The sequence below is a fragment of the Pan paniscus genome, chromosome X (assembly GCF_029289425.2).
Source record: "Pan paniscus chromosome X, NHGRI_mPanPan1-v2.0_pri, whole genome shotgun sequence".
Lineage (NCBI taxonomy): Eukaryota > Metazoa > Chordata > Mammalia > Primates > Hominidae > Pan > Pan paniscus.
Genome location: NC_073272.2, coordinates 130,948,928 through 130,974,849, shown reverse-complemented (window position 1 = coordinate 130,974,849; position 25,922 = coordinate 130,948,928). Strand labels below are relative to the sequence as shown.

The 25,922-nt window shown below is 38.5% G+C and overlaps 1 protein-coding gene across 1 annotated transcript; it reads right to left on the bottom strand.

The window, feature by feature from the left end:
- Positions 1-3,876: 3,876 nt before the first annotated feature.
- Positions 3,877-4,803, bottom strand: LOC100974537 (olfactory receptor 13H1). The gene has a single exon (XM_003814482.4). It carries the CDS (start codon positions 4,801-4,803, stop codon positions 3,877-3,879), a length of 927 nt encoding a protein of 308 aa, XP_003814530.2.
- Positions 4,804-25,922: the final 21,119 nt, after the last annotated feature.

The window sequence follows — 25,922 nt, the reverse complement described above, 5'->3', positions numbered from 1 at the left end:
GTTATACTTCACTGCCTCTCTTCAACTGAAAACCCAAATCCTATAAATGGGGCACTGTATCTTTTTCTGAAATCTCCATGAATATTTCCATGGAAATGATCATTTGGAGCCTGCTTTTCAGTTTGTAAACTTTCTTCTCAACTTTTGACAGAACCATCTTAGTTTCAACACAGTCTTTCCATCTTTCTTTCCAGGGCGAAGCAAGGTAAGCTTCACTACTCAGCCATTGGGGATGGGGAGTAGGGAGGAGTCCAGTGGAAGGTTTCACAGGATCCTTGTGATTGATCAGGCAGAGAAGCACTACTCAATCTCAGGAATTTTCAAAAGCCCAGCATTGATTTCATTTCACAACACCCTCACAGAGTTCATTTTTATCTTTAAAATAAATTAATATCAATGTAAAATTAGATAGCCTCTAGAGTTAGTGCCTAGAAACTGAATGTTAATGCTGGAAGGGCCAGAGCTGTGTTAACTAGCTGCCATGTTTGCCTTCTTTTTCAGTCAAAGCTAACATTTAAAGTCAGAGAGATAGATCTATATATATTGATCTGGAGGAATGTTCATGATATATTGTCAAGTGGAAAAAGCAAGTTGCAGAGTAAATTGATGATATGCTTGCATTTTTTAAGAAAATAAGAGCAAGCCCTATATAAAATAACACCTGGATGCAGAATGTTAGAACTAGAGAGGTCTTTAGGTAGCTAAACACAATCTTCCTGTTATATTGATAAGCAAGTTTGAAGGCCAGAGAGAGATATAACTAAGGTTACACAGCTTGTTAGTAGCAGAATCAATTCCACAACCTTCATCTCCAGACTCCACTATGTCACTCTGTCTGTAGGCTGTGCCCATACCAACAAGTCAATAAAGGGAGAAAGAACCTAGTGACATAGCTATACTATTTTGTAGTAGAGGGACCATTATTGAAAATGTGCATCCCATTTTAAGCTGTAAACCAACCTGTAATAGAGAGTGAAATATTTTTCCCTCCAAAGGCAGAATCATTAAAACCTATACTCTTAATATTCCACCTAATTTCTGAATTTTCCTCTGTGCGAAGACACTCTTTGATTCTTTTAATATTTCATTGATTGTGCCAGTTTATGTTTATTTCACAATGTTTGCTTGAAAGGTTTATCTTGATAGTAAGGAACATTTTGCACAAAGCATGAGACTTACCCTAATACCTAGCATAGTGCCTGCCTTAAAGTACAAACCTAATGTTTGTTAAATGGATAAATTAAAGATTGAATTCATTTGCCTTTTTCTGAATTTTTTTCTTTCTCAATATTAAAACATTATTTCAGAGATGAAGAGTACCATGTACCTTTAAAAATGTATACAGACACATGCACACGTATGTTTATTGTAGCACTATTCACAATAGCAAAGACTTGGAACCAATCCAAAAGTCCAACAATGATAGACTGGATTAAGAAAATGTGGCACATATACACCATGGAATACTATGCAGCCATAAAAAATGATGAGTTCATGTCCTTTGTAGGGACATGGATGAAATTGGAAATCATCATTCTCAGTAAACTATCACAAGGACAAAAAACCAAACACCGCATGTTCTCACTCATAGGTGGGAATTGAACAATGAGAACACATGGACACAGGAAGGGGAACATCACACTCTGGGGACTGTTGTGGGGTGGGGGGGAGGGGGGAGGGATAGCATTAGGAGATACACCTAATGCTAAATGACGAGTTAATGGGTGCAGCACACCAGCATGGTACATGTATACATATGTAACTAACCTGCACATTGTGCACATGTACCCTAAAACTTAAAGTATAATAATTAAAAAAAAAGTATACAGTTTGAATAAATCTTGCACTTGTTTTGAAATTAAGCTGTTTTGATAAGTGGTTTATTCATCCTCAATTATTTTTCATTTAGTTAGTAAACATGTAAGACAGTCTCCTTGTATCCATGGTACTCCCTTTGCAACACCATACAATGTCTCTTCAGCCCCCCAGCAGTCACGGTAAGAGGAACACACTGAGTATCTGTTTGCTCAGTAGTGCTGGGTACTGTGCATTTTATTTTTTTCTACCTGTTTGTGTCTGGTTCCTCACAAACAGGTAGAAAAGGCTTCTTGGGAGATGACTTCATCATATGTGGTGGAGGCCCAAAGTAAAGTGAGACCAGGAGACAGGATATCTGGGTCTTCGTTCTAGATCTGCTTCCAAACAGTTTCATGATCTTGGGAAATTTACTCCACATTCAGTGAGCCTTAGATTTCTCATCTAAAATCGGTTACCTGTAATAGATCATTGTTTATCAAAACCGTTCCTTTTAGTTTTAGAACTCCCTTTTCAAATGAAATAGCTCACAGGAAACGACCCCCCATTAGCAGGCTCCAGGCACCACAATTGAGTCCCTAAAAACTATATAAATCAAGATTTGAAAAACATTGCATTATGTCCATCAACAGAAAATGGGTTTTAAGATGCTGTAAATGTGTGCAATGAAATATTATTCAGCAATAAAAAGGAACAAATTACGGATACATGCAACAATATAGATGAATCTCAAGAGCAGGCTGAGTGAGAGAACCCAGACACAAAGGAGTACAGACTGCATGATTTTATTTATAGTCAATATTTAAAAAAACAAAAACTAACATATAGTGAAAGAAATCAGATCACTGGTTGGAATTGGGGGTAGAGGGAGGAAGGGATGGGTTACAAAAAGGCAAAAGGAAACTTCTGTAGGTGATGAAATTGTTAGGTAGCTGATTGTTGTGGTGATGCTGTGAGCATCTGTCAAAACTCATAGAATTGCACACTGTAATTGGACAAAGTTTATTGTATACAAATTATGTCATGATAAAGTGGATTAAAATATCACTACATTAGTCATCTCTAGGGTTTCTTATGCCTTTAGATATAGTAAGTGGGATCTGGAATCAACCAGACCTAGATTTAAGTACTGGCTCTGTGGCCATGGGCAAATCACTCAGTTTCCACACTTCTAAATATGGATGGAAAATAGTGCCATGGCATTGAACCACTGTGTGAATTCTATGTGATAATAGATATAGAGAGCTTTGCTCAACCCCTAGCGTATCATAAGTTCTCAATAAATGGTAGCTGCATTTATAATTCTATGATTCTAAATAATTTTACAGACTTACTTTTACAAATTCAGAGGTGGCATATATATGATCTAAATTCTAATTTTGACTCCATTATCAATTATGTATGACTTTAGATGAGTCTCAGTGTCTACTCTGTTTCCTCATTGTTAATACAGAGGGAAATTGTGGTGGTGTTTTTACCAATTCCATAGGAAAATTAGGGATATAAAGTAGACTAATAGATTAGAAAGATGTTTTGAAAAACAAAAAGCAAAAATAAAACACTCTACACAAATGTAGGAAATAGCTATGATAATTTTTCTCATGATTCCAAGATTAAGTGAAACAAGGAGATTGTGCTTACGTAACAGGGCTTACCCTCAGTAAAGTTGTAAAGTTTCTGACATTTGTCTTCTGGCCTTTTATTATACCATTCTTTGTCTTAGTTTCCAATTTCAGTTATGCCTCACCTGCTGTCAACAGTTACAGAAGATTCTCTTGCTGTATAGGTCTCTTCTGTCAGTGAGAAAATTACTCTGATAAGTTCATTTACCTGAAGGTGAGTAACCTAATGGGTAGCCACTAACAATATTCTATGTAAAGAAAGAGCAAAAATAATACCTCTAATGGCAATTCAAGTCTCAGTAGGAATAATATTTGGGGTGGGAGCACTTCCTGAAGTTTCTCATATGTCAATCACTTCCAAAGATAAAGTCAGATCCTTTAAACCATTTTCTCCATCAGGGACGTTGTGTTATTTTAGACGTTTAGAAGCAAAGAAGGCTCATGTCCTTTTCAACATAACTTTCCTTATTGCCCGTTTAACATCTTTTTTTCTCAGGCTATATATCAGGGGGTTCAACATGGGTGTCAAAGCTCCATAAAACACTGAGATAAACTTGTTCTGGTCAGGGGAGGACTTGGACTGAGTTTTCATATACATGGAGATGGCTGCCCCATAGAGGATTGTCACCACGGTCAGGTGAGAGCCACATGTGGTAAAGGCCTTGAGCCTGCCCTGGGGTGAGCGAATCCTTATGATAGCCATAGCAATTCGTATGTAGGAGAGGAGAACAAACCCAAATGGTAGCAGCAGGGTGAAGATACTGGTGATGAGGATCATAAATTCATTGAGGCTGGTATCAGAACAGGTCAGCTTAATGAGGGAGAGAATCTCACAGGCAAAATGGTTGATGACATTAGCCCCACAGAAGTGAAGCCTCAGGGATAGGATGAGCATGGCAGTGAGCACAAGTGATGTCCCCCATGAGGTAGCAGCCAAGCAGACACACACTGGGCCATTCATAACCACTGAATAACGCAGGGGATTGCTGATAGCAACCACACGGTCATAGGCCATGGCAGCCAGTAGGAGGCACTCTGCTGTGGCCAAAGCCAAGGAGACACTTGTTTGAGCCAAACATCGGGGATAAGAGAGGTAGGGATGGGTAGAGAAACAATGCACCAAAGCCTGGGGCATGGAAGCTGTTCCATAACAAAGGTCTAAGAAAGACAGGTTACTAAGGAAGACGTAGATTGGAGTGTGGAGGTTGGGGTCAAAGTGAATAAGAAAGATCATAAATCCATTCCCCAACAATGTGCTGAGGTAAATTATCAGCACTAATGTGAAAAACATGTCTCTCCATTGAGGATAGTTAGAAATGCCAATAAGGAGAAACTGAAACACTGCTGTGACATTGTCCATGGCCATCTTTCCCTCTTGCCACTATTCATTAAATGGATGCCAATTGGCTACTTAGTGTTACCTGAAAGAATGAGAATGAAGATGGAGGGTGTGAGAAAGGTGGAAAGAATTAGGGTGTGCAGGATCATTATCTTTGTCCTTTTCAGAAGAATGGGACACAAATGGAATAGATATCTATAATGGGAACAGAGGCAAAGCTAAATATCCTCCCTCAATCCTAAGAAAATGGAAAGTTCCTTATCTTTTTGAAAATAGTTATATAAAAATTTCTCCAGCCCTCCTCCACTAGAGGTCTTCTTGAATAATTTTTCCTAACTAAGAAGACAGGAAAGGTAGGCCATCTTCCTGACTTTCTCACGTCATTTTCCAAGATAAATCTGATATGTAGACATGGTTGAATCTCAGTTAGCTTGAGTTATTAATCTCAACCAACAGGGTACCTTCTGACACATGTCTTAGCTAAAATATTGTCTATGTTTGGGATGTCTCTCACTCCTAGATTGTGCATGCCTTCATTTTTCCATAGTTCCAGAATTTACCACGGTGCCTGACATAGAGTGGGTGCAAGGTAGCTCTTTGACCTGAGCTGATATTATGTAGATGTAGTAGTGAGGTCTGGGAGGACCCTCTACTAATATCCCCTGCTGAAGTTACATTTCTAGCTTCTCCTACATTTTCTATTCTGTTGTCGTTGAGCCCCAGTCAGGAGTATGAAAACTGAACATGAAGTTTCTAAAAGTGTGGGTGGTAAGGAGAGGGTCTGAGTATGTAGCCTCACTGAAAAGGCTCTCTTATCCCATCCTCACCCATCTCTTTCCCCTAGCCCTGCTTCATTTTTTATAACACATTCTAATACCTGAAGTTATATTAATAATTTGATTACTTGCTTATTATTTGTCTTTCACTCAAATGTGAATTTAATAACAGGGCCCTTGTCTGCTGTTTACTGGTGTATTCCTAGAACATAGAACAGTACCTGGGGGATCACAAGAACCCAATAGGTAGTAAATGAATATATAAAGTCCTAAGCATTCAGAGCTGTTATCCGGAATCTACCTACTCCTCTTGCCACCTGCACTGCCATTCTTTATTCCAAGGCATCATCATCACTCACCTGGATTTTTCCAGTGACTTCCTCATTGGTTTTCCTGTTTCTAGTCTTCTTCCCATCCAGTTCAGATGATTCAGTTGGACTGTAAGTGAAATCAGGTCACTCTTCCATTAAAAAATTTATTCTATTTTTATTGAAGTATGACTGATATACAAAAAGGTACACATATTTTATGTATACATCTTGAGTTTGAAGATAAGTATATACTCATGAAACGGCCACCATAAATAATGCCGTAAATATAACAAACATCCCTAGAAGTTTCCTCCTTCTCTCTTTTATCTTTGTAATAAGAACACTTAACATAAGACCTACTCTCTTAATAAAATTTTAAGTATACAGTATCATATTGTTAACTATAGATTCTCATTTCAGCCTCTCTAAACACCAATCTCCTTACTATGACCTACGAGGCCCTACATGGTTTGCCTCCCAATCACCTCCTCTCTGAACGCATCTCCTACCACCCTTTCCCTTGCTCACTTTGCTCCAGTCACACTAGCCTCCTCACCATTCCTCAAATACTCAAAGCCCATCCCTTTCACAGAGCCTTTGATCCTGCTGTTCTATATTTGTGAAAAACTTTCTGCTCCATATTTATGAAACCCAGATCCTTGCACAGCTCACCTTCTCAATTCCCTCAGGTTTTTACTTACAAGGCATCTTTTCAGTGTATCCTTCCTGGGTCACCTCATCTAGGAATTCATCTCCAGCCCCTGAAATTGCATTACATCCTTTCTGGGTCACCTCGTCTGGGAGTTCATTTCTAGCCATTGAAATTTTATATCCCCCTTTCCTGCATTATTTTCTCCTTAGAACTACATCTAGCATACTGTATAGCTTATCTATTAATTATGTTTATTGCTTGTCTCTATCAACTAGAATGTATGCTCAGTGAGGTCAGGGTTTTTCTGTTTTCTTCATTGCTGTGTGCCCAAAATATAGAATAGTACCTAGATAGGAGCTCAATAATTATTTGCTGAAGGAATGTGTGAATGGAGTTCTTTTGCTGTTCCTTATTGAAAGGCAACCTCTCTTTTTCCATCTGCTTCTTCCCTTGACATTACTGTTTCTATGCTAAGCACTCCTTTGATGTATATGTGTTTCTCCATGAGACTAACTCCCATTTTCTTTCTAATCCCTTCCTTGCAGCTTCCGCTACTCACTTGCTATGTCTCTAGACAAGTTTCTTCCCCTTACGTGCCTGAATTTTTATTTCCAATCTTGTTAAACTAAATTATCTCTAAGGTTCCGTCTAGTTTTAACAAGCTAGGATTCTCGACTTCCCTCAGATAAAGAAAAAAAGAACTCACTCCGCAGAGTATTGAAATGTGTTACATTTTTCTCCTTTGTTGGAGAGACATGTAGGCTACAGAAGCGGTTTTCTAAGAAATGAAGTATCCCTAATCATCTCTGAAATGGGAAACTCTCTCACTTGTCTTGTCCTTAAAAGTGTCTTTTTTTTTTTTTTTTTTAGATAGAGTCTCACTCTGTCACCCAGGCTGGAGTGCAGTGGTGCAGTCTTGGCTCACTGCAACCTCCGTCTCCTGGGTTCCAGTGATTCTCCTGCCTCAGCCTCCCAAGCAGCTGGGATTACAGGTGCCCGACACTATGCCCAGCTAATTTTTGTATTTTTAGTAGAGACGGGATTTCACCACGTTGGCCAGGCTGGTCTCAAACTCCTGACCTCAGGTGATCCGCCCGCCTCAGCCTCCTAAAGTGCTGGGATTACAGGCGTAAGACACGGCTCCTGGCCCTTAAAAGTCTTTAAGAAAGAAAATTTCCTAACGTTTCCCTTCCATGTCATGGCCTTCTAGTAAGCTATCCCTGTGTCACATTGTCTACCTTTTTCAGCCTATCAGATAGGCTAGGTGTACAACAAAGGTAAATCCATATATCCAGGAAAGTGTTTGCTATTTGTGAAGAGGGAAACAAATGTAAGGGATGGAGAAGGTGGTGGTGACCTGGCTTCACAGGAGTGCCCTCAGAGCTTGAGAGACCTAACGCTGCCGCTATCTTCATTTATCATAGGACCCCGAGAAAGAGATTTTGCCTTGGCCTGCCTCCACCTTTCCAAGTGAAAATAGAGAAAATCATCTCTACAGAGTGAGAACATACAAATATATGAGTCAAATGGCTACATGAAACAATGACCCGCAGCCTCTTATATTTAAGTTAGTATAGTCATATCTTAAATTTTTTTTGAATATTTGGGAGTATATTTAGCTCCCAATTATCTACATATGGGTCTTTCACAGTGGAATATTTAATGAGATAATGGGCCGGCCACAGATGGGAGAGTGAACTGATTTTGCATTGAAGTGGATGGCTGATTATTATGCCATTTAAAACTATATGTTCCTCCTAGAACTCTATAAAACACACTGCTTTTGCTGTCAAATATTAAATATTGATAAAATAGATGTTTTTCCTCCTTATATGAATCTATCATTCCCAGTGAGCCACAGGATGTATTTTGTTTTTCCAGTATTGAAGGAGGGTTTATAAAGTTTCTATCCCTCAGTCCCTCATGAGCCCAGTAGAATAAATTGATGAGCCATTTGACTAAAAATTGGTGATCAGTCTATGGCTGTGAGATCGACTTATTTTTTAAATGGGGTTAAACTTGCTGATAGAGATTGGGGTTGAACTCATGACCTTGCCCCCATTAGTACCATGTTTGGACCCATAGAACTAAAATTGATGACAATTTCCCTCTCACACTTAAAGGCTACTCAGCATCTAAATTGGGGGGGCTATTTTTCATTTAGTCTAGGCCCTGGCCTCCAGAGACAGTGCTGATTGCCTCATCCTAGAATTACCATTAAAAATTTCTGGCAAACTGAACCCAGCATGTTTCCCATCTTAGTCCTGTTACCTGCAATTATTTATTGATACAGCATAACTTTCCTTTTAACTAATGGCTGCCTCTTGTCTTCCTGGAGATTGTCCATCCCAGATAGATGGTTAAAGACCCAAGAAGAGGAGGAAAGGAGAAAAGAAAATAAATTAAAACCTGTTCTGTTACCTACTCACCAATGGAGGTCCCTCTCAAGTATCAGTAGATGGAACAGAATGGGCTGCCCAAAAGAACAATTCTCCAAGAGTTGCCAGGTTTAGCACTGTGACGATCTCCCTGCAAACTTCCTGGCAATATTTCAAAAGCCTTCCCAGCTTCTCAAACTCACAAATGCCTAGAAACCCCTGAAGAAAGAAAATTCTTTTAGATTAGGTCAAATCTCAATCAACAAACCCTTTGATCTGCAGCCCTTGGTAATGGTATCTAATTAAATTATTTAATGTCTTAGACAAACATTTCTTTCAATGGCATTTGACCTACATACAACCTTATTCAATCTTCCCTAGAAAAGTTATGACATATACAGGATTGAGGTCATTTGAATGCTCTGCATCCAGACCCTTAGGTTATTTCAATTTGCAACCTTCTAGTTTAGACATCCATTGCCTCTTGGCAATATTTATCTATGTATTATCTTATCTTGGTGAAATGGAATCCAACTAAACCAAATTGTCACTTTCTTAAAAAAAGGAAAACAGTAACAAAACATTCTGCACCCAGGGCTTTAAACTAAATTGGATGATGCCTAGGAAAGGTCCTGGGCTCTGTACATACCCTACCAGTTTCCTACTCTTTCTCCACAACCTCTTCTCAGTGCTCAGTAGTAAAAATGTATAATTTCATACCCACAAGGTCCTGTGCATCCCTCAATCAGCAAAAAGATCGAATATCAGTCACTCTACCTGCCCACTAAGGCTGGAGAATAGACTCCAGCATTTCAAAAGCATTATAATGGAGTTGAAACAAAAAATGTCTGCATACCCCTCATTTACCTAGAAAATATAACTGACCAGAACCTGCCTTTCATTGAGCAGTTTGGTTTGTAGATTCCATCAATCTATATGTTTATCTGGAAGCTGTCACCAGGCCTCTATCTCTGGGAGCATGTTTGGCTCTGAACAAAATCTATAAATTGTACCTACTTGGCCTACTCAAGATGTCTGGGGTCTAATTCTCTTTCAGATTCAATTCCAAATGCAGGAAGTAAGTTGATGAGCTGCTCAGTAACTTAAATAAGTTGAAGTTTCAAAGTGCTACCAGACCATTTATCTCACAAGTAGAGTTCAAAGTTTCTGATCTTTACCAGAAAGAAATAATTATCTTCTGAGAGCTTCAGGGACCTCATCCCAAACAGGCAATGAAGTTTTGCCAAATCAGAGCTGTTTGAAAAACAAAACAAAACACAAAGTGGCATTTTGTGTAGGGAAAACAAGTAAAGAAAAGAGAAAGGAGACCTTTGAGACTGTGGGACTTTTGTATACCACTACTGGCCTTTCCAGAGAACTAAGAAATAATTCTTTTTTTATTTTGGCCTACGGTTTCTTCACATTCTTTCTGTATGAAACTGATGTCATGACAGAGCCTGCAACTGGTAGAGAAATGTCTATCAGGGGACAGCTGGTATAGAGAGTGCACAACAGAGAGCAACTGTGTTATTGATCCCCATGTTAAAACAGCCTTTATGTTTGGCTTTTCAGTTCCACTTCCAGCACCCCAGCCTGATCAAAGTCTCTGTCAAGGCTATATTTCCTCATCTGACATGCAAGGTCAAGTATGACAATTCCTCATCTATTATTTAACATTCATTCATTCACACATGAATACATTTATTGAACAAGTATTTAATGAGCACCTACAATGTGTCTGGCAATGTATTTGGCACTGAGGATACAATGGTGCAAAACAACAGCAGCAACAACAACAACAACCACAACAAACCATTCGTCTTCTCTTCAAATTTGAATGCCCTTTATTTCTTTCTCTTGTCTGATTGCTCTAGCTAGGACTTCCAGTGTTATGCTGAATAAAGTGGTTCTTACCTTCAGGAAGCTTACTGTTTTTGGGGGAAATTGATATTAACATTAACTAACAATCAAGAATATATCCTATGCCATTCTCTATGATGTGATTATTAAAATCTAGTATTTGCTAGCACACTATAATCGAAATAATTTAATTGTACCTTTAAAAATAACTGAAAGAATATATTGAATTGTTTGTAATACAAAGGATAAATGCTTGAGGAGATGGATATCCCATTTCCCATGATGTGATTATTATGCATTTCATGCCTATATCAAAGTATCTCATGTACCCCATAAATATATACATCTACTATGTACAAACACAAAAATTAAAAATTAAAAAAATACAAATATGCACCTGTGATAAGTGCTATGTAAGCAAACTATATGGTGATAAAGGGTTTCATTGATTCCCATGTTCGCCCCTGTCTCCATGGCTCCTCAATACAATCTCTCTACTTGAGTCAGGTTAGTTTCTTCATTGCTCCATGAGTACCCCCATGCTCACTCCCACTTCTTTTGCACCAGTGCTTCTAATGTTCTACTAATTTGTAAAGCTAAAGCTTACCCAATCTGTCTTTCAAGGCTCAGCTTAATTCTTTGGTTCTTTTGTGTTTCAATGTTACCTGAACCTTAAACTATATCATAAGTAATCTGCGCACAGATAATTGTTTTTATACTTCTTCAACTCTTTTTTTTTTTTTAAATTTTAGAGACAGTGTCTTGCTCTATTGCTCAAGCTAGTGTGCAGTGGCATGATCATAGCTCACGGCAACTTCAAATTCCTGGGCTCAAGGGATCCTCCTGCCTTAGCCTCCCAAGTAGCTAGGACTATAGGCATGCACCACCACACCTGGCTAATTAATTATTTTATTTTATTTTTTTTGTAGAGCTTGGGTCTCACTGTGTTACCCAGGCTGGTCTTGAACTCCTGGTCTCAAGCGATCCTCCTGCTTTAGCCTCCTAAAGCACTGGGATTACAGGTGTGAGCCACCATGCCTGGCCTTTTTAACACTTTTAGTGGTAGTGGCAGTAGACACAATATAGGGTAAGGAGAGGCAGTCTGGGGTAATGGCTAAGGTTGTGTACTGAGGGACTTACTAACTCTGTGGAGTTTTTTTTAGGTAATCTGAATAATCTGGGCCTAATTTTCCTTGTTTATGAAGTGAGGAAATACATATAAAATGCCCAGGACAGTGCCTGGCACATGGTAAATCTCAATAAATATTAGCATGTTAGCTATTTTTACTTTTCCCAATGCATTCACATAAATTAGTACCTACAGTTTTTATAGCTGAGAAAACTGAAGCCTAAAGCAATCAAGTGAGTTGGCCAAATGTCACATAATTAATTAGAAACAGAGATGGATAGAAAACTCATTTTCTTACTTCCAGACCAGTGCCTTTTGGGAAATTATACATATGGTCTTTTGCTTGATACTTGCTTTGAGGACAAATTTCTCAGATTTTGTACTCAGCAAGATTTTGTTCAGGTCCTTGGATAACTCAAAGTGACATGATATGGGTACCACATTAAGACATCTGTCTTTAGCTAAGGCTTGTTTCACTGCCAATCATAACACAGTAATATTTAAGATATAGGATTGGTTCCTATGAGAATAGCTTAGCTTCAGTCAGCCTCATGGTCACTAAATGCATCTCTAATATGTCATTTCTCATATTTGCCAGAAGGAAGGACATAAGGAGAGCATGAACTCTTCACAAACTGTCTGGCTTTGGGAAAGTCACTTCAAATTTTTGGGCTTCAGTTTCTTTTGCTGTATAGACTATCTCTGAGGCCCATTCCAATTACTTTATTCGTAATTCTAGAGAAATTGTTTCTATTGAAAGCAGATCATAAATATCTTTTTTGTATATGGAAGACAACTAAGGAAGTTGTGTTAGGACCTAGCTAAAAGGTGCTAGAGCAGATCTGAGTAAGAGGAAAATGGAAACACTAATGAATTCTTCAGCTTAGTGCAGGGATGTATCCTAACAGTCAAATTAAGGCCTTAGGATGCTGAATAGGAGGAAGCACTGTGGGCAAAGGGAAAGTGGCAGAAGTTGGGGACCCAGCTGGTGGGAATATATTTTACTGGTTTGGAAAGACTGTGACTAGTAGAAGATCTCCTTCAATAAATGTGCTTTTGGTGAACTCTTGAAAAATTATTAGAGGGTGAGCAAAAGAGAGAGTGTGCAATTTATTCCAAAGGTCTAACTGTGCTCTAAACAATTCCTTGTCATAGTCTTTTAGTGCCTGTATGGAGTTATGCACAAATTCATAATCCTAAAGTAGCAAGTGACAAGTCTGCCCTTCTCCCATTCCCTTCTATTATGAGGTAGTCCTGATCTATGGGTTAGCAGAAAAAAAAAATGGGAGATGAGGTGCTGGAGAGGACTAACCAGCCAAACATCTCCTAACAGCCTTTAAACAGATTTTTAAAAAAAATTTGTCTCAACATTGAAAAATGATGTTTCCCCTGTTAAGTTGAAATAATGTTCTTCCTGCCTGCCTTGCTTTTAGTTGGTGCTGGACAAACAGAACACTTCTGATAGCTTTGTATCTCAGAGATTCTTCCAGGCTCTAGGGGCATGATTAGCTTTAGTGCACTGCTCAAAGTTGAGCAATTAAAAACTGTTTCTTGCAAACCCCCAAAGATGACACATTGGGCATTGTTAAGAAGTTGGCAGACTTGGCAGTTAACTTCACCTGAAACTTCCAGCCCCATAATGATGTATTAATTGTAAACAGTAGGGAAAAAGTAGAACACTTCCTTAAGATGAAAGTGAAGAAACTTTAAAGACTTAAAAACAGTGAAAAAAAAAAATGTTCTAAGCAAACAGAAGCCAAGCAATGTGATTTAGTTTCCAAAGCTTTTTGTGTCTTTGACACAAGAGAGTTGCAACAAATGTGTTAATCTAATGGCACATATTTAAAAATACAATTCTATCACAGATGACCTCAATATAAAAATGTAAATGGCCTGTAGGGAGATGTAGGTTCTAGTCTTGGCTCTGTCACAAACTTGCCTATGACTAAATTAGTAAGTCTATTAACCTATTTCTGTTTGTGCAATAGTGAATAGTAATCTGTTTTAGGTACTGCACATAAGTGCTGTCAGGACCAAATTATTTGTGAAATCCAAAAGACGCTTGGAGATATTAAGACATAGACAAGTTCATGGGATTCTTTTATCTTTTTAAAATTTAATTTTGTGGATACATAGTAGGTGTATATACTTATGAGTTACATGAAATACTTTGATATAGGAATGCAATGCATAATAATTACATCATGGTAAATGGGGTATCCATTCCCTCAAGCATTTATCCTTTGTGTTACAAACAATTATACTCTTTTAGTTATTTTTAAATGTACAATTAAATTATTTTTGACTATAGTCACCCTGTTGTGCTATCAAATCTAGGTCTTGTTTATTTTAACTACTTTATGTACCCATTAACTATCCCTACTTTCTCCCAAGTTCCCCACTACTCTTCCCAGCGTCTGTTAACCATCCTTCTACTCTCTATCTCCATGAGTTCAATTGTTTTAACTTTTAGCTCCCACAAATAAGTTAGAACAAGTGATGTTTGTCTTTCCGTGCCTGGCTTATTTCACTTAACATAACGATCTCCACTTTCATCCATGTTGTTGCAAATGACAGGATCTCATTCTTTTCATGGTTGAATAGTGCTCCCTTTATCCATTCATCTGTTGATGGATACTTAGGTTGCTTGCAAATCTTGGCTTTTGTAAACAGAGCTGCTGCAACAAACACGGGAGTGCAGATATCTCTTTGATATACTTATTTCCTTTCTTTTGGGTATATACCTAGCAGTGGGATTGCTGGATCATATGGTACCTCTATTTTTAGTCTTTCTGAGGAACCGCCACACTGTTCTCCAGAGTGGTTGTACTAATTTACATTCCCACCAACAGTGTACAGGAATTCCCTTTTCTCCATATCCTCGCCAGCATTTGTTGTTGCCTGACTTGGATAAAAGCCATTTTAACTGGAGGGAGATACCTCATTGTAGTTTTGATTTGCATTTCTCTGATGATCAATTATGTTGAGCACTTTTTCTTATGCCCGTTTGCTATTTGTATGTCTTCATTTGAGAAATATCTGTTCAAATATTTTGCCCATATTAACATTGGATTATTATATTTTTTTCCTGTAGAGTTGTTTGAGCACCTTATATATTCTGGTCATTATCTCTTGTTAAATGGATAGTTTGAAAATATTTTCTCCCGTTCTGCGGGTTGTCTCCTCACTTTGTCGATTGTTTCCATGGCTGTGCAGGAGCTTTTTAACTTGATGTAATCTCATTTCTCTATGTTTGTTTTGGTTGCCTGCACTTGTGAGATATTCATGGGATTCTTTTAAACCCAGGGTCTGAATGAAATCAGAGCAAACCTATAGAACTCAGGATTAGGTCTAATTTTTAGGTTAAACTTACTATAGCTTACTTAATTATTTAAGGGAAATACATATTCATAGCCTCTTATCAAGTATATGATTTGCAAATATTTTCTCCCATTCCGTGGGTTGTGTTTACACTTTTTAAATAGTCTTCACTTTGAAACAACAGGTTTTTAATTTTGATAAGGTTCAACTTATTTATATTTTTGCTTGTCATATCAAAGAATCTTTTGCCAAACCCAAGATGATGAATATGTAGCCACATGTTTTCTTCCAAGAGTTTGTAGTTTTAGTTCTTATTTTTGGGTCTCTGATCCATGTTGAGTTCCTTTTTATATATGTTATGAGGTGAGGGTTCAACTACATTCTTTTGTATGTGGCTATCTAGTTTTCCCACCATCATTTTTTGAGAAGATTTTTCTTTCCTCATTCAGTGGTGTTGGCACCCTTGAAAAATCAGTTGACCATAGATACAAGAGTTTATTTGGGGGCTTTGAATTCTATTCTAGCTATATATAATGCCTATCTTTGTGTCAGTAATACACTGTCTTAATTACTATTGCTTTGTAGTGAGTCTTATCAGCAGGCATGAATCCTCCTACTTTGTTCTTTCTAGAATTGTTTTAGATATTCCAGGTCCCTTGAAATTCCATATGTATTTTAGGATCAGCTTGTCAATTTTTATAAAGAAGAAAGTTGGGATTCTGATAGGAGTTGTGTTGGATACGTAAATTAGTTTGGGGAATATTGCCATTTTAACAATGTTAAATTTTCTGATACATGAACATGGGGTGTTTTTCCACCTTTTTTAGATCTCTTTAATTTATTTCAACAGTATTTTATCATTTTCAGAGTATAAATTTGGCAATTTTTGTTTGAATTTTATTCTTAAGCAGCTTATTCTTTTTGATGCTATTGTCAGTAGAATATTGTTCTTAACTTCATTTTCATGTTGCTTAGGTCAAGTGAATTTTGTATATTGATCTTGTATCCTGCAACCTTGTTTATTTGTTCCAATAGTTTTTTCCCTCTTTTTCAGTGAATTCCTTAGGATCTTCTATAAGTAAGACTATGTCATTTGAAAGTAGAGAAAATTTTACCCATTTCCTTCCAATCTGGTGGCCTTTTACTTTTTATTGCCTAATTGCCCTGTCTAGAATCTCCAGTACAATGTTGAATAGAACTGGCAAGGCTGGACATTCCTGTTTTGTTCCTGAATTAGGAGGAAAGCATTTACTTGTTCATGAGTAAGTATGATGCTTTCTGTGGGTTTTTCATAGATTCCCTTTATCAGGTTGAGGAATTGCCATTCTATTCCTAGTTTGTTGATAATTTTCTCATAAAAGGGAGTCTAAGCTTTCAATAAAGGAATATTCAGGGCGTTTAATGAAATTTCTATTATTGTTATTTGTGCATAGGCTGGATGAGCACATTTAAAGATTTTTATTCATCACATGGGACTTTAAGTAACATAATTTTAAAATCTTCTTATAATAAACTTTAGGGACTGTGCCAAATCCTAATTTTGTTAAGAATATTGTGTCAAATACTGCTGAAATCATTAAGCCCTTTGTTGGACATTGACAAACATTTTGATGTGTAAAGTTTTTTCACTGCAATATTTTCTCCAGTGACTTTGGACCAGGCTACATCAGAGCAAAATTAATTCTATCATGATCAAACATTTGCGTGAATATTATCATCAATTCATCATACTTCATGCTTACTGGGGGATGGCAGTATGGACAAATTGGGTTATGTGTAGAATACCTTAAATTGATTATATCTCTCTGTTCCTAGGATGTTGGAGACCTTTTCTTACAGTTTTCTTGACAGCATCACTGAAAAAAAAGTGGGGAGTCAATATGATCATTCCCAAAGTGCAGATAGAGATGGGCCAAGGAACTTAGTCACCCTGTCCATCATTTTGTCACTGAGTTACCATTACTCCAGTTGGAAAGAGAGGAAACACTTAAGGTAAATCTTCCAGAAAACTGTTGGAGCTGAAAGTTTTAAAAGGCAAGAGTTCAGTAATTAATACATTATTTCCCTAAAAAATGTTAGGTTATGCTAATCTGTGAGAAGAATTGAGTCAAAGGGATTCTAATTATTCTTTAGATTACTTTAATTCCACTACTGACATCTAAGTATAAGAATACCAGCAACAGGACAACACATATTTGTATAACCTTGCATAATTTACCGAGCATTTTTATATTTATTAAAATTTTCTCCATATCAATGCCATGAATCATTCATTTCAGAATATAATAGGAGTATGGGTATGGTTCATAGCAAATCATGAAAGTTCCTATACTAGAGACTGAAGTAAATTATTTTTATTTTCTTTATAGCATCCTTAGATATTCATAATAGCCCTCAAGGATTTTCTAAATAAATAATATACTTAATGTCCAGACACTTGTCATTGTTGTTGTTTTAATATCTATATAAATTATTTCCCAACATGAAGTGAAATAATCAATCTCTATGCAATTTAGGGAAGGCATATGTATTAATATTAGTTAGTTCTCATGCTGCTATAAAGAAATACCTGAAACTGGGTAATTTGTAAAGAAAAGAGGTTTAATTGGCTCCTGCTTCTGCAGTCTATACAGGAAGCATGGCTGAGGAGGCCCCAGGAAATTTGGTATCATGGTGGAAGGTGAAGGGGAAGCCAGCGCATCTTTACATGGTCAGAGCAGGAGGAAGAGAGCGAAGGGGGAGTTGCTACACACTTTTTAAAAACCAGATCTCATGAGAACTCACTCACTCAGCATTCCCCCTTGCTGTTCTCATGAAAGAAAAGGGGAAATTCGCCTCCATAATCCAGTCACCTCCCACCAAGGCCCTCCTCCAACATTGGGGATTACAATTCGACAGGAAATCTGGGTGAGGAGAGAAATCCAAACCATATCATTATAGACTTACCTTTTGTCTGAGGATGTAGATCTTGGCTTCTATCAAGTTTCTTGGTAAAAGGACTTCTTCCTATTTTGAATCCCTCTGAAGTCTCCCTAGGGTTTATGGGATTTTTTTTGGCTGCATTCTTTTATATATATATATATATTATACTTTAAGTTCTAGGGTACATGTGCACAATGTGCAGGCTTGTTACATATGTATACATGTGCCATGTTGGTGTGCTGCACCCATTAACTCGTCATTTACATTAGGTATATCTCCTAATGCTATCTTTCCCCCCTCCCTCCACCCCACAACAGGCCCCGGTGTGTGATGTTTCCCTTCCTGTGTCCACGTGTTCTCATTGTTCAATTCCCACCTATGAGTGAGAACATGCGGTGTTTGGTTTTTGTCCTTGCGATAGTTTGCTGAGAATGATGGTTTCCAGTTTCATCCATGTCCCTACAAAGGACATGAACTCATCATTTTTTATGGCTGCATAGTATTCCATGCTGTGTATGTGCCACATTTTCTTAATCCAGTCTATCATTGTTGGACATTTGGGTTGGTTCCAAGTCTTTGCTATTGTGAGTAGTGCTGCAATAAACATACGTGTGCATGTGTCTTTATAGCAGCTTGATTTATGACCCTTTGGGTATATACCCAGTAATGGGATGGCTGGGTCAAATGGTATTTCTAGTTCTAGATCCCTGAGGAATCGCCACACTGTCTTCCACAAGGGTTGAACTAGTTTACAGTCCCACCAACAGTGTAAAAGTATTCCTGTTTCTCCACATCCTCTCCAGCACCTGTTGTTTCCTGACTTTTTAATGATTGCCATTCTAACTGGTGTGAGATGGTATCTCATTGTGGTTTTGGTTTGCATTTCTCTGAAGGCTAGTGATGATGAGCATTTTTTCATGTGTCTGTTGGCTGCATAAATGTCTTCTTTTGAGAAGTGTCTGTTCATATCCTTTGCCCACTTTTTGATGGGGTTGTTTGTTTTTTTCTTGTAAATTTGTTTGAGTTCTTTGTAGATTCTGGATATTAGCCCTTTGTCAGATGAGCAGATTGCAAAAATTTTCTCCCATTCTGTAGGTTGCCTGTTCACTCTGATGGTAGTTTCTTTTACTGTGCAGAAGCTCTTTAGTTTCATTAGATCCCATTTGTCAATTTTGGCTTTTGTTGCCATTGCTTTTGGTGTTTTAGACACGAAGTCCTTGCCCATGCCTATGTCCTGAATGGTAATGCCTAAGTTTTCTTCTAGGGTGTTTATGATTTTAGGTCTAACATTTAAGTCTTTAATCCATCTTGAATTAATTTTTGTATAAGATGTAAGGAAGGGATCCAGTTTCAGCTTTCTATATATGGATAGCCAGTTTTCCCAGCACCATTTATTAAATAGGGAATCCTTTCCCCATTTCTTGTTTTTGTCAGGTTTGTCAAAGATTAGATGATTGTAGATGTTTGGTATTATTTCTGAGGGCTCTGTTGTGTTCCATTGGTCTGTATCTCTGTTTTGGTACCAGTACCATGGTGTTTTGGTTACTGTAGACTTGCAGTATAGTTTGAAGTCAGGTAGCTTGATGCCTCCAGCTTTGTTCTTTTGACTTAGGATTGACTTGGCAATGTGGGCACTTTTTTGGTTCCATATGAAATTTAAAGTAGTTTTTTCCAATTCTGTGAAGAAAATCATTGGTAGCTTGATGGGAATGGCATTGAATCTATAAATTACCTTGGGCAGTATGGCGATTTTCACGATGTTGATTCTTCCTATCCATGAGCATGGAATGTTCTTCCATTTGTTTGTGTCCTCTTTTATTTCACTGAGCAGTGGTTTGTAGTTCTCCTTAAAGAGGTCCTTCACATCCCTTGTAAGTTGGATTCCTAGGTATTTTATTCTCTTTGAAGCAATTGTGAATGGGAGTTCACTCATGATTTGGCTCTCTGTTTGTCTGTTATTGGTGTATAAGAATGCTTGTGATTTTTGTACATTGATTTTGTATCCTGAGACTTCGCTGAAGTTGCTTATCAGCTTAAGGAGATTGTGGGCTGAGATGATGGGGTTTTCTAGATATACAATCATGTTGTCTGCAAACAGGGACAATTTGACTTCCTCTTTTCCTAATTGAATACTCTTTATTTCTTTCTTCTGCCTAATTTCCCTGGCCAGAACTTCCAACACTATGTTGAATAGGAGTGGTGAGAGAGGGCATCCCTGTCTTGTGCCACTTTTCAAAGGGAATGCTTCCAGTTTTTGCCCATTCAGTATGATATTGGCTGTGGGTTTGTCACAAATAGCTCTTATTATTTTTAAATGCATCCCATCAATACCTAATTTATTGAGACTTTTTAGCATGAAGGGCTGTTGAATTTTACTGAGGGCCTTTTCTGCATCTATTGAGATAATCATGTGGTTTTTGTCTTTGGTTCTGTTTATATGCTGGATTACGTTTATTGATTTGCACATGGTGAACCAGCCTTGCATCTCAGGGATGAAGCCCACTTGATCATGGTGGATAAGCTTTTTGATGTGCTACCAGATTTGGTTTGCCAGTATTTTATTGAGGATTTTTGCATCGATGTTCATCAGGGATATTGGTCTAAAATTCTCTTTTTTTGTTGTGTCTCTGCCAGGCTTTGGGATCAGGATGATGCTGGCCTCATAAAATGAGTTAGGGAGGATTCCCTCTTTTTCTATTGATTGGAATAGTTTCAGAAGGAATGTTACCAGCTCCTCCTTGCACCTCTGGTAGAATTCGGCTGTGAATCCATCCGGTCCTGGACTTTTTTTGGTTGGTAAGCTATTAATTATTGCCTCAATTTCAGAGCCTGTTATTGGTCTATTCAGAGATTCAACTTCTTCCTGGTTTAGTCTTGGGAGGGTGTATGTGTTCAGGAATTTATCCATTTCCTCTAGATTTTCTAGTTTATTTTTGTAGAGGTGTTTATAGTATTCTCTGATGGTAGTTTGTGTTTCTGTGGGATTGGTGGTGATATCTCCTTTATCATTTTTTATTGCCTCTATTTGATTCTTCTCTCTTTTCTTCTTTATTAGTCTTGCTAGCGATCTATCAATTTTGTTGATCTTTTCAAAAAACCAGCTCCTGGATTCACTGATTTTTTGAAGGGTTCTTTGTGTCTCTATGTCCTGCAGTTCTGCTCTGATCTTTGTTATTTCTTGCCTTCTGCTAGCTTTTGAATGTGTTTGCTCTTGCTTCTCTAGTTCTTTTAATTGTGATGTTAGGGTGTCAGTTTTAGATCTTTCCTGCTTTCTCTTGTGGGCATTTAGTGCTATAAATTTCCCTCTACACACTGCTTTAAATGTGTCCCAGAGATTCTGGTATGTTGTGTCTTTGTTCTCGCTGGTTTCAAAGAACATCTTTATTTCCGCCTTCATTTCATTATGTACCCAGTAGTCATTCAGGAGCAAGTTGTTCAGTTTCCATGTAGTTGAGCAGTTTTGAGTGAGTTTCTTAATCCTGAGTTCTAGTTTGATTGCACTGTGGTCTGAGAGACACTTTGTTATAATTTCTTTTCTTTTACATTTGCTGAGGAGTGCTTTACTTCCAACTATGTGGTCAATTTTGGAATAAGTGCAGTGTGGTGCTGAGAAGAATGTATATTCTGTTGATTTGGGGTGGAGATTTCTGGAGATGTCTATTAGGTCTGCTTGGTGCAGAGCTGAATTCAATTCCTGGATATCCTTGTTAACTTTCTGTCTCATTGATCTGTCTAATGTTGACAGTCGTGTGTTAAATTCTCCCATTATTATTGTGTGGGAGTCTAAGTCTCTTTGTAGATCTCTAAGGACTTCCTTTATGAATCTGGGTGCTCCTGTATTGGGTGCATATATATTTAGGATACTTAGCTCTTCTTGTTGAATTGATCCCTTTACCATTATGTAATGGCCTTCTTTGTCTCTTTTGATCTTTGTTGGTTGAAAGTCTGTTTTATCAGAGAGTAGGATTTCAACCCCTGCCTTTTTTTGTTTTCCATTTGCTTGGTAGATCTCCCTCCATCCCTTTATTTTTAGCCTATGTGTGTCCCTGCATGTGAGATGGGTCTCCTGAATACAGTACACTGATGGGTCTTGACTGTTTATCCAATTTGCCAGTCTGTGTCTTTTAATTGGAACATTTAGCTCATTTACATTTAAGGTTAATATTGTTATGTGTGAATTTGATCCTGTCATTATGATGTTAGCTGGTTATTTTGCTCGTTAGTTGGTGCAGTTTCTTCCTAGCATTGACGTTCTTTACAACTTGGCGTGTTTTTGCAGTAGCTGGTACCAGTTGTTCCTTTCCATGTTTAGTGCTTCCTTCAGAAGCTCTTGTAAGGCAGGCCTGGTGGTGACAAAATCTCTCAGGATTTGCTTGTCTGTAAAAGATTTTATTTCTCTTTCACTTATGAAGCTTAGTTTGGCTGGATATGAAATTCTGGGTTGAAAATTCTTTTCTCTAAGAATGTTGAATATTGGCCCCCTCTCTTCTGGCTTGTAGAGTTTCTGCCGAGAGATCCGCTGTTAGTCTGATGGGCTTCCCTTTGTGGGTAACCCGACCTTTCTCTCTGGCTGCCCTTAACATTTTTTCCTTCATTTCAACTTCGGTGAATCTGACAGTTATGTTTCTTGGAGTTGCTCTTCTCGAGGAGTATCTTTGTGGCGTTCTGTGTATTTCCTGAATTTGAATGTTGGCCTGCCTTTCTAGGTTGGGGAAGTTCTCTTTGATAATATCCTGCAGAGTGTTTTCCAACTTGGTTCCATTCTCCCCGTCACTTTCAGGTACACCAATGAGATGTAGATTTGGTCTTTTCACATCGTCCCATTTTTCTTGGAGGCTTTGTTCATTTCTTTTTACATTTTTCTCTAAACTTCTCTTCTCACTTCATGTCATTCATTTGATCTTCCATCACTGATAGCCTTTCTTCCAGTTGATAGAATTGGCTACTGAAGCTTGTGCATTTGTCCTGTAGTTCTTGTGCCATGGTTTTCAGCTCCATCACATCCTTTAAGGACTTCTCTGCGTTGGTTAGTCTAATTAGCCATTCGTCTAATCTTTTTTCAATGGTTTTAACTTCTTTGTGATGGATTTGAACTTCCTCCTTTAGCTCAGAGAAGTTTGATCATCTGAAGCCTTCTCCTCTCAACTCATCAAAGTCATTCTCCATCCAGCTTTGTTCCATTGCTGGTGAGGAGCTGCGTTCCTTTGGAGGAGGAGAGGCGCTCTGATTTTTAGAATTTTCAGTTTTTCTTTTCGGTTTTGTCCCCATCTTTGTGGTTTTATCTACCTTTGGTCTTTGATGATGGTGATGTGCGGATGGGGTTTTGGTGTGGTTGTCCTTTCTGTTTGTTAGTTTTCCTTTTAACAGTCAGGACCCTCAGCTGCAGGTCTGTTGGCATTTGCTGGAGGTCCATTCCAAATGCTGTTTGCCTGGGTATCAGCAGCGGGGGATGCAGAACAGTGAATATTGCTGAACAGCAAATGTTGCTGTCTGATCGTTCCTCTGGAGGTTTCGTCTCAGAGGGGTACCCAGTCATGTGATGTGTCAGTCTGCCTCTACTGGGGGGTGCCTCCCAGATAGGCTACTCGGGGGTCAGTGACCCACTTGAGGAGGCAGTCTGTCTATTCTCACATCTCAAACTCCGTGCTGGGAGAACCACTACTCTCTTCAAAGCTGTCAGACAGGGACATTTAAGTCTGCAGAGGTTTCTGCTGCCTTTTGTTTGGCTATGCCCTGCCCCCAGAGGTTGAGTCTACAGAGGCAGGCAGGCCTCCTGGAGCTGCGGTGGGCTCCACCCAGTTCGAGCTTCCAGGCCGCTTTTTTTACCTACTCAAGCCTGGGCAATTGTGGGCTTTCCTCCCCTAGCCTTGCTGCCACCTTGCAGTTCGATCTCAGACTGCTGTGCTAGCAATGAGTGAGGCTCTGTGGGTGTGGAACCCTCCAAGCCAGGCATGGGATATTATCTCCTGGTGTGCCGTTTGCTAAGACCATTGGAAAAGTGCAGTATTAGGGTGGGAGTGACCCGATTTTCCAGGTGCCATCTGTCACAGCTTTGCTTGGCTGTGAAAGGGAATTCCCTGACCCCTTGCACTTCCCAGGTGAGGCGATGCCTCCCTGTGCTTCAGCTCATGCTTGGTGCACTGCACCCACTGTCCTGCAACCCCTTTCCGACACTCCCCAGTGAGATGAACCCGGTACCTCAGTTGGAAATGCAGAAATCACCCCTCGTCTGCGTTGCTCATGCTGGGAGCTGTAGACTGGAGCTGTTCCTATTCGGCCATCTTGGAGGGTTTATGGGTTTTAATGGGCTGAGAGCAAGTCTAATGCAGCTGAAACTTCTTGAAGTGCTGCAACACTGGATGAAAGCCAGCAGAAACAAGTTTCCCATTTGAACCAAAGAGATTTGAAGGCTCAGACAGAGGGCATAACACAGTTATCAGGTTTTTTTTTCTTTTTCCTATAGTGTGCTTTGTCTGGAAGAAAAACCTACATTTATAAATTTGAATCGACTGGATGAGAAAATAGATTATATGCACTCTCTGAGGCCAGAAATTAGTGTTTCCAAATTGAGATGAGATAATTCTCTCAGGAAAAGTACTTTTTTGATCATTTACAGATTTAGACTCGCATTTGTAGGCTTTTCGTTCATGCCCATATACTTTCATTCACTTCACTCGCTCATTCATAGAAACATTTATCGAGTGCCTCCTGACTTCTCAGCCTGTCACTCCCATTATTTCTTTGAACAGAAATGTATTTAGAAGGCTGCTGAAAAGACTGGCAAGTCGTTTGATATTTTTAAGTGCAATCTGAATGCGGGAAATCTGAAGGTTGTTGGAAAGGGCTTTGGAAATAGATTTATCATTCCTGCTATTTCCTTTGCTGAGAATTTGCAGGGAGCCTTCTGAAAACTAATGGCCAAAGGAAATGCCATCTGCAAGGCTTGTATTTCCTCTTGCAAATTCATGAGGTACACCTAGAAAGGGACTCACACTGCCCTTGCTTGCTGATCCACATGGAGCTTCTTCTTGTTCTTCAGTTTCTTTGTTTTTGTTTGTTTGTTTGTTTTTGCAATGCAGGTTTTTGGCAGTTAACATCCCAGCTTCCCAGGTGAACGAGTATGGAAGATTAGATACTTCTTATGAAAGTCAGCATAAAATAGAGATTTCAGAGATCAATGAAAGAGACATTTCCACAGCAGGTGTCTTGGCTGTTTTGATGTTTTTTCTTTCTGACAATAGAGAAACCAACTTCGTGGTTAAAAGTAAATGCATTACTTCTCTGAGAAGTTGTACACAGCCAAGTATTCATGTTATATCAATGTACCTTCCCTGCCTATTAAATAATATCTATCGGTGTCTCCACATATAGGTCAATCTACTAAATTGTTTAGAAAATATATAAATCCATTGGACACTCTTTTGATTTAAGATGGAAAATTGAGTCCTTGATGACACTTCATCATATTTTTCAAACACCATCAAGATGTCAGAATAACTGTAAAAGCAAGAATAATACTACAGTAGCAAAGATGAATAGAGAATAAAGCTTTCAGAAGTGAAAACTATTAGGAGACCAAACAATTTAAGAATAATCTAGGAAAATAAAAATATCCAGGTTGAAGTTCATGATGAAAGTAAAAACAGACAAGGATCTTGAAGTCTTAGGAAATGGATAGGGCACCTGGCAATGTAATTATTGCTTTCCTCCACCCCATGAAATCCTGGAGAAACCCAGTGCTCAGGATCTAAAATGGGGTTGGGTGCGGTGGCTCACACCTGTTATCCCAGCACTTTG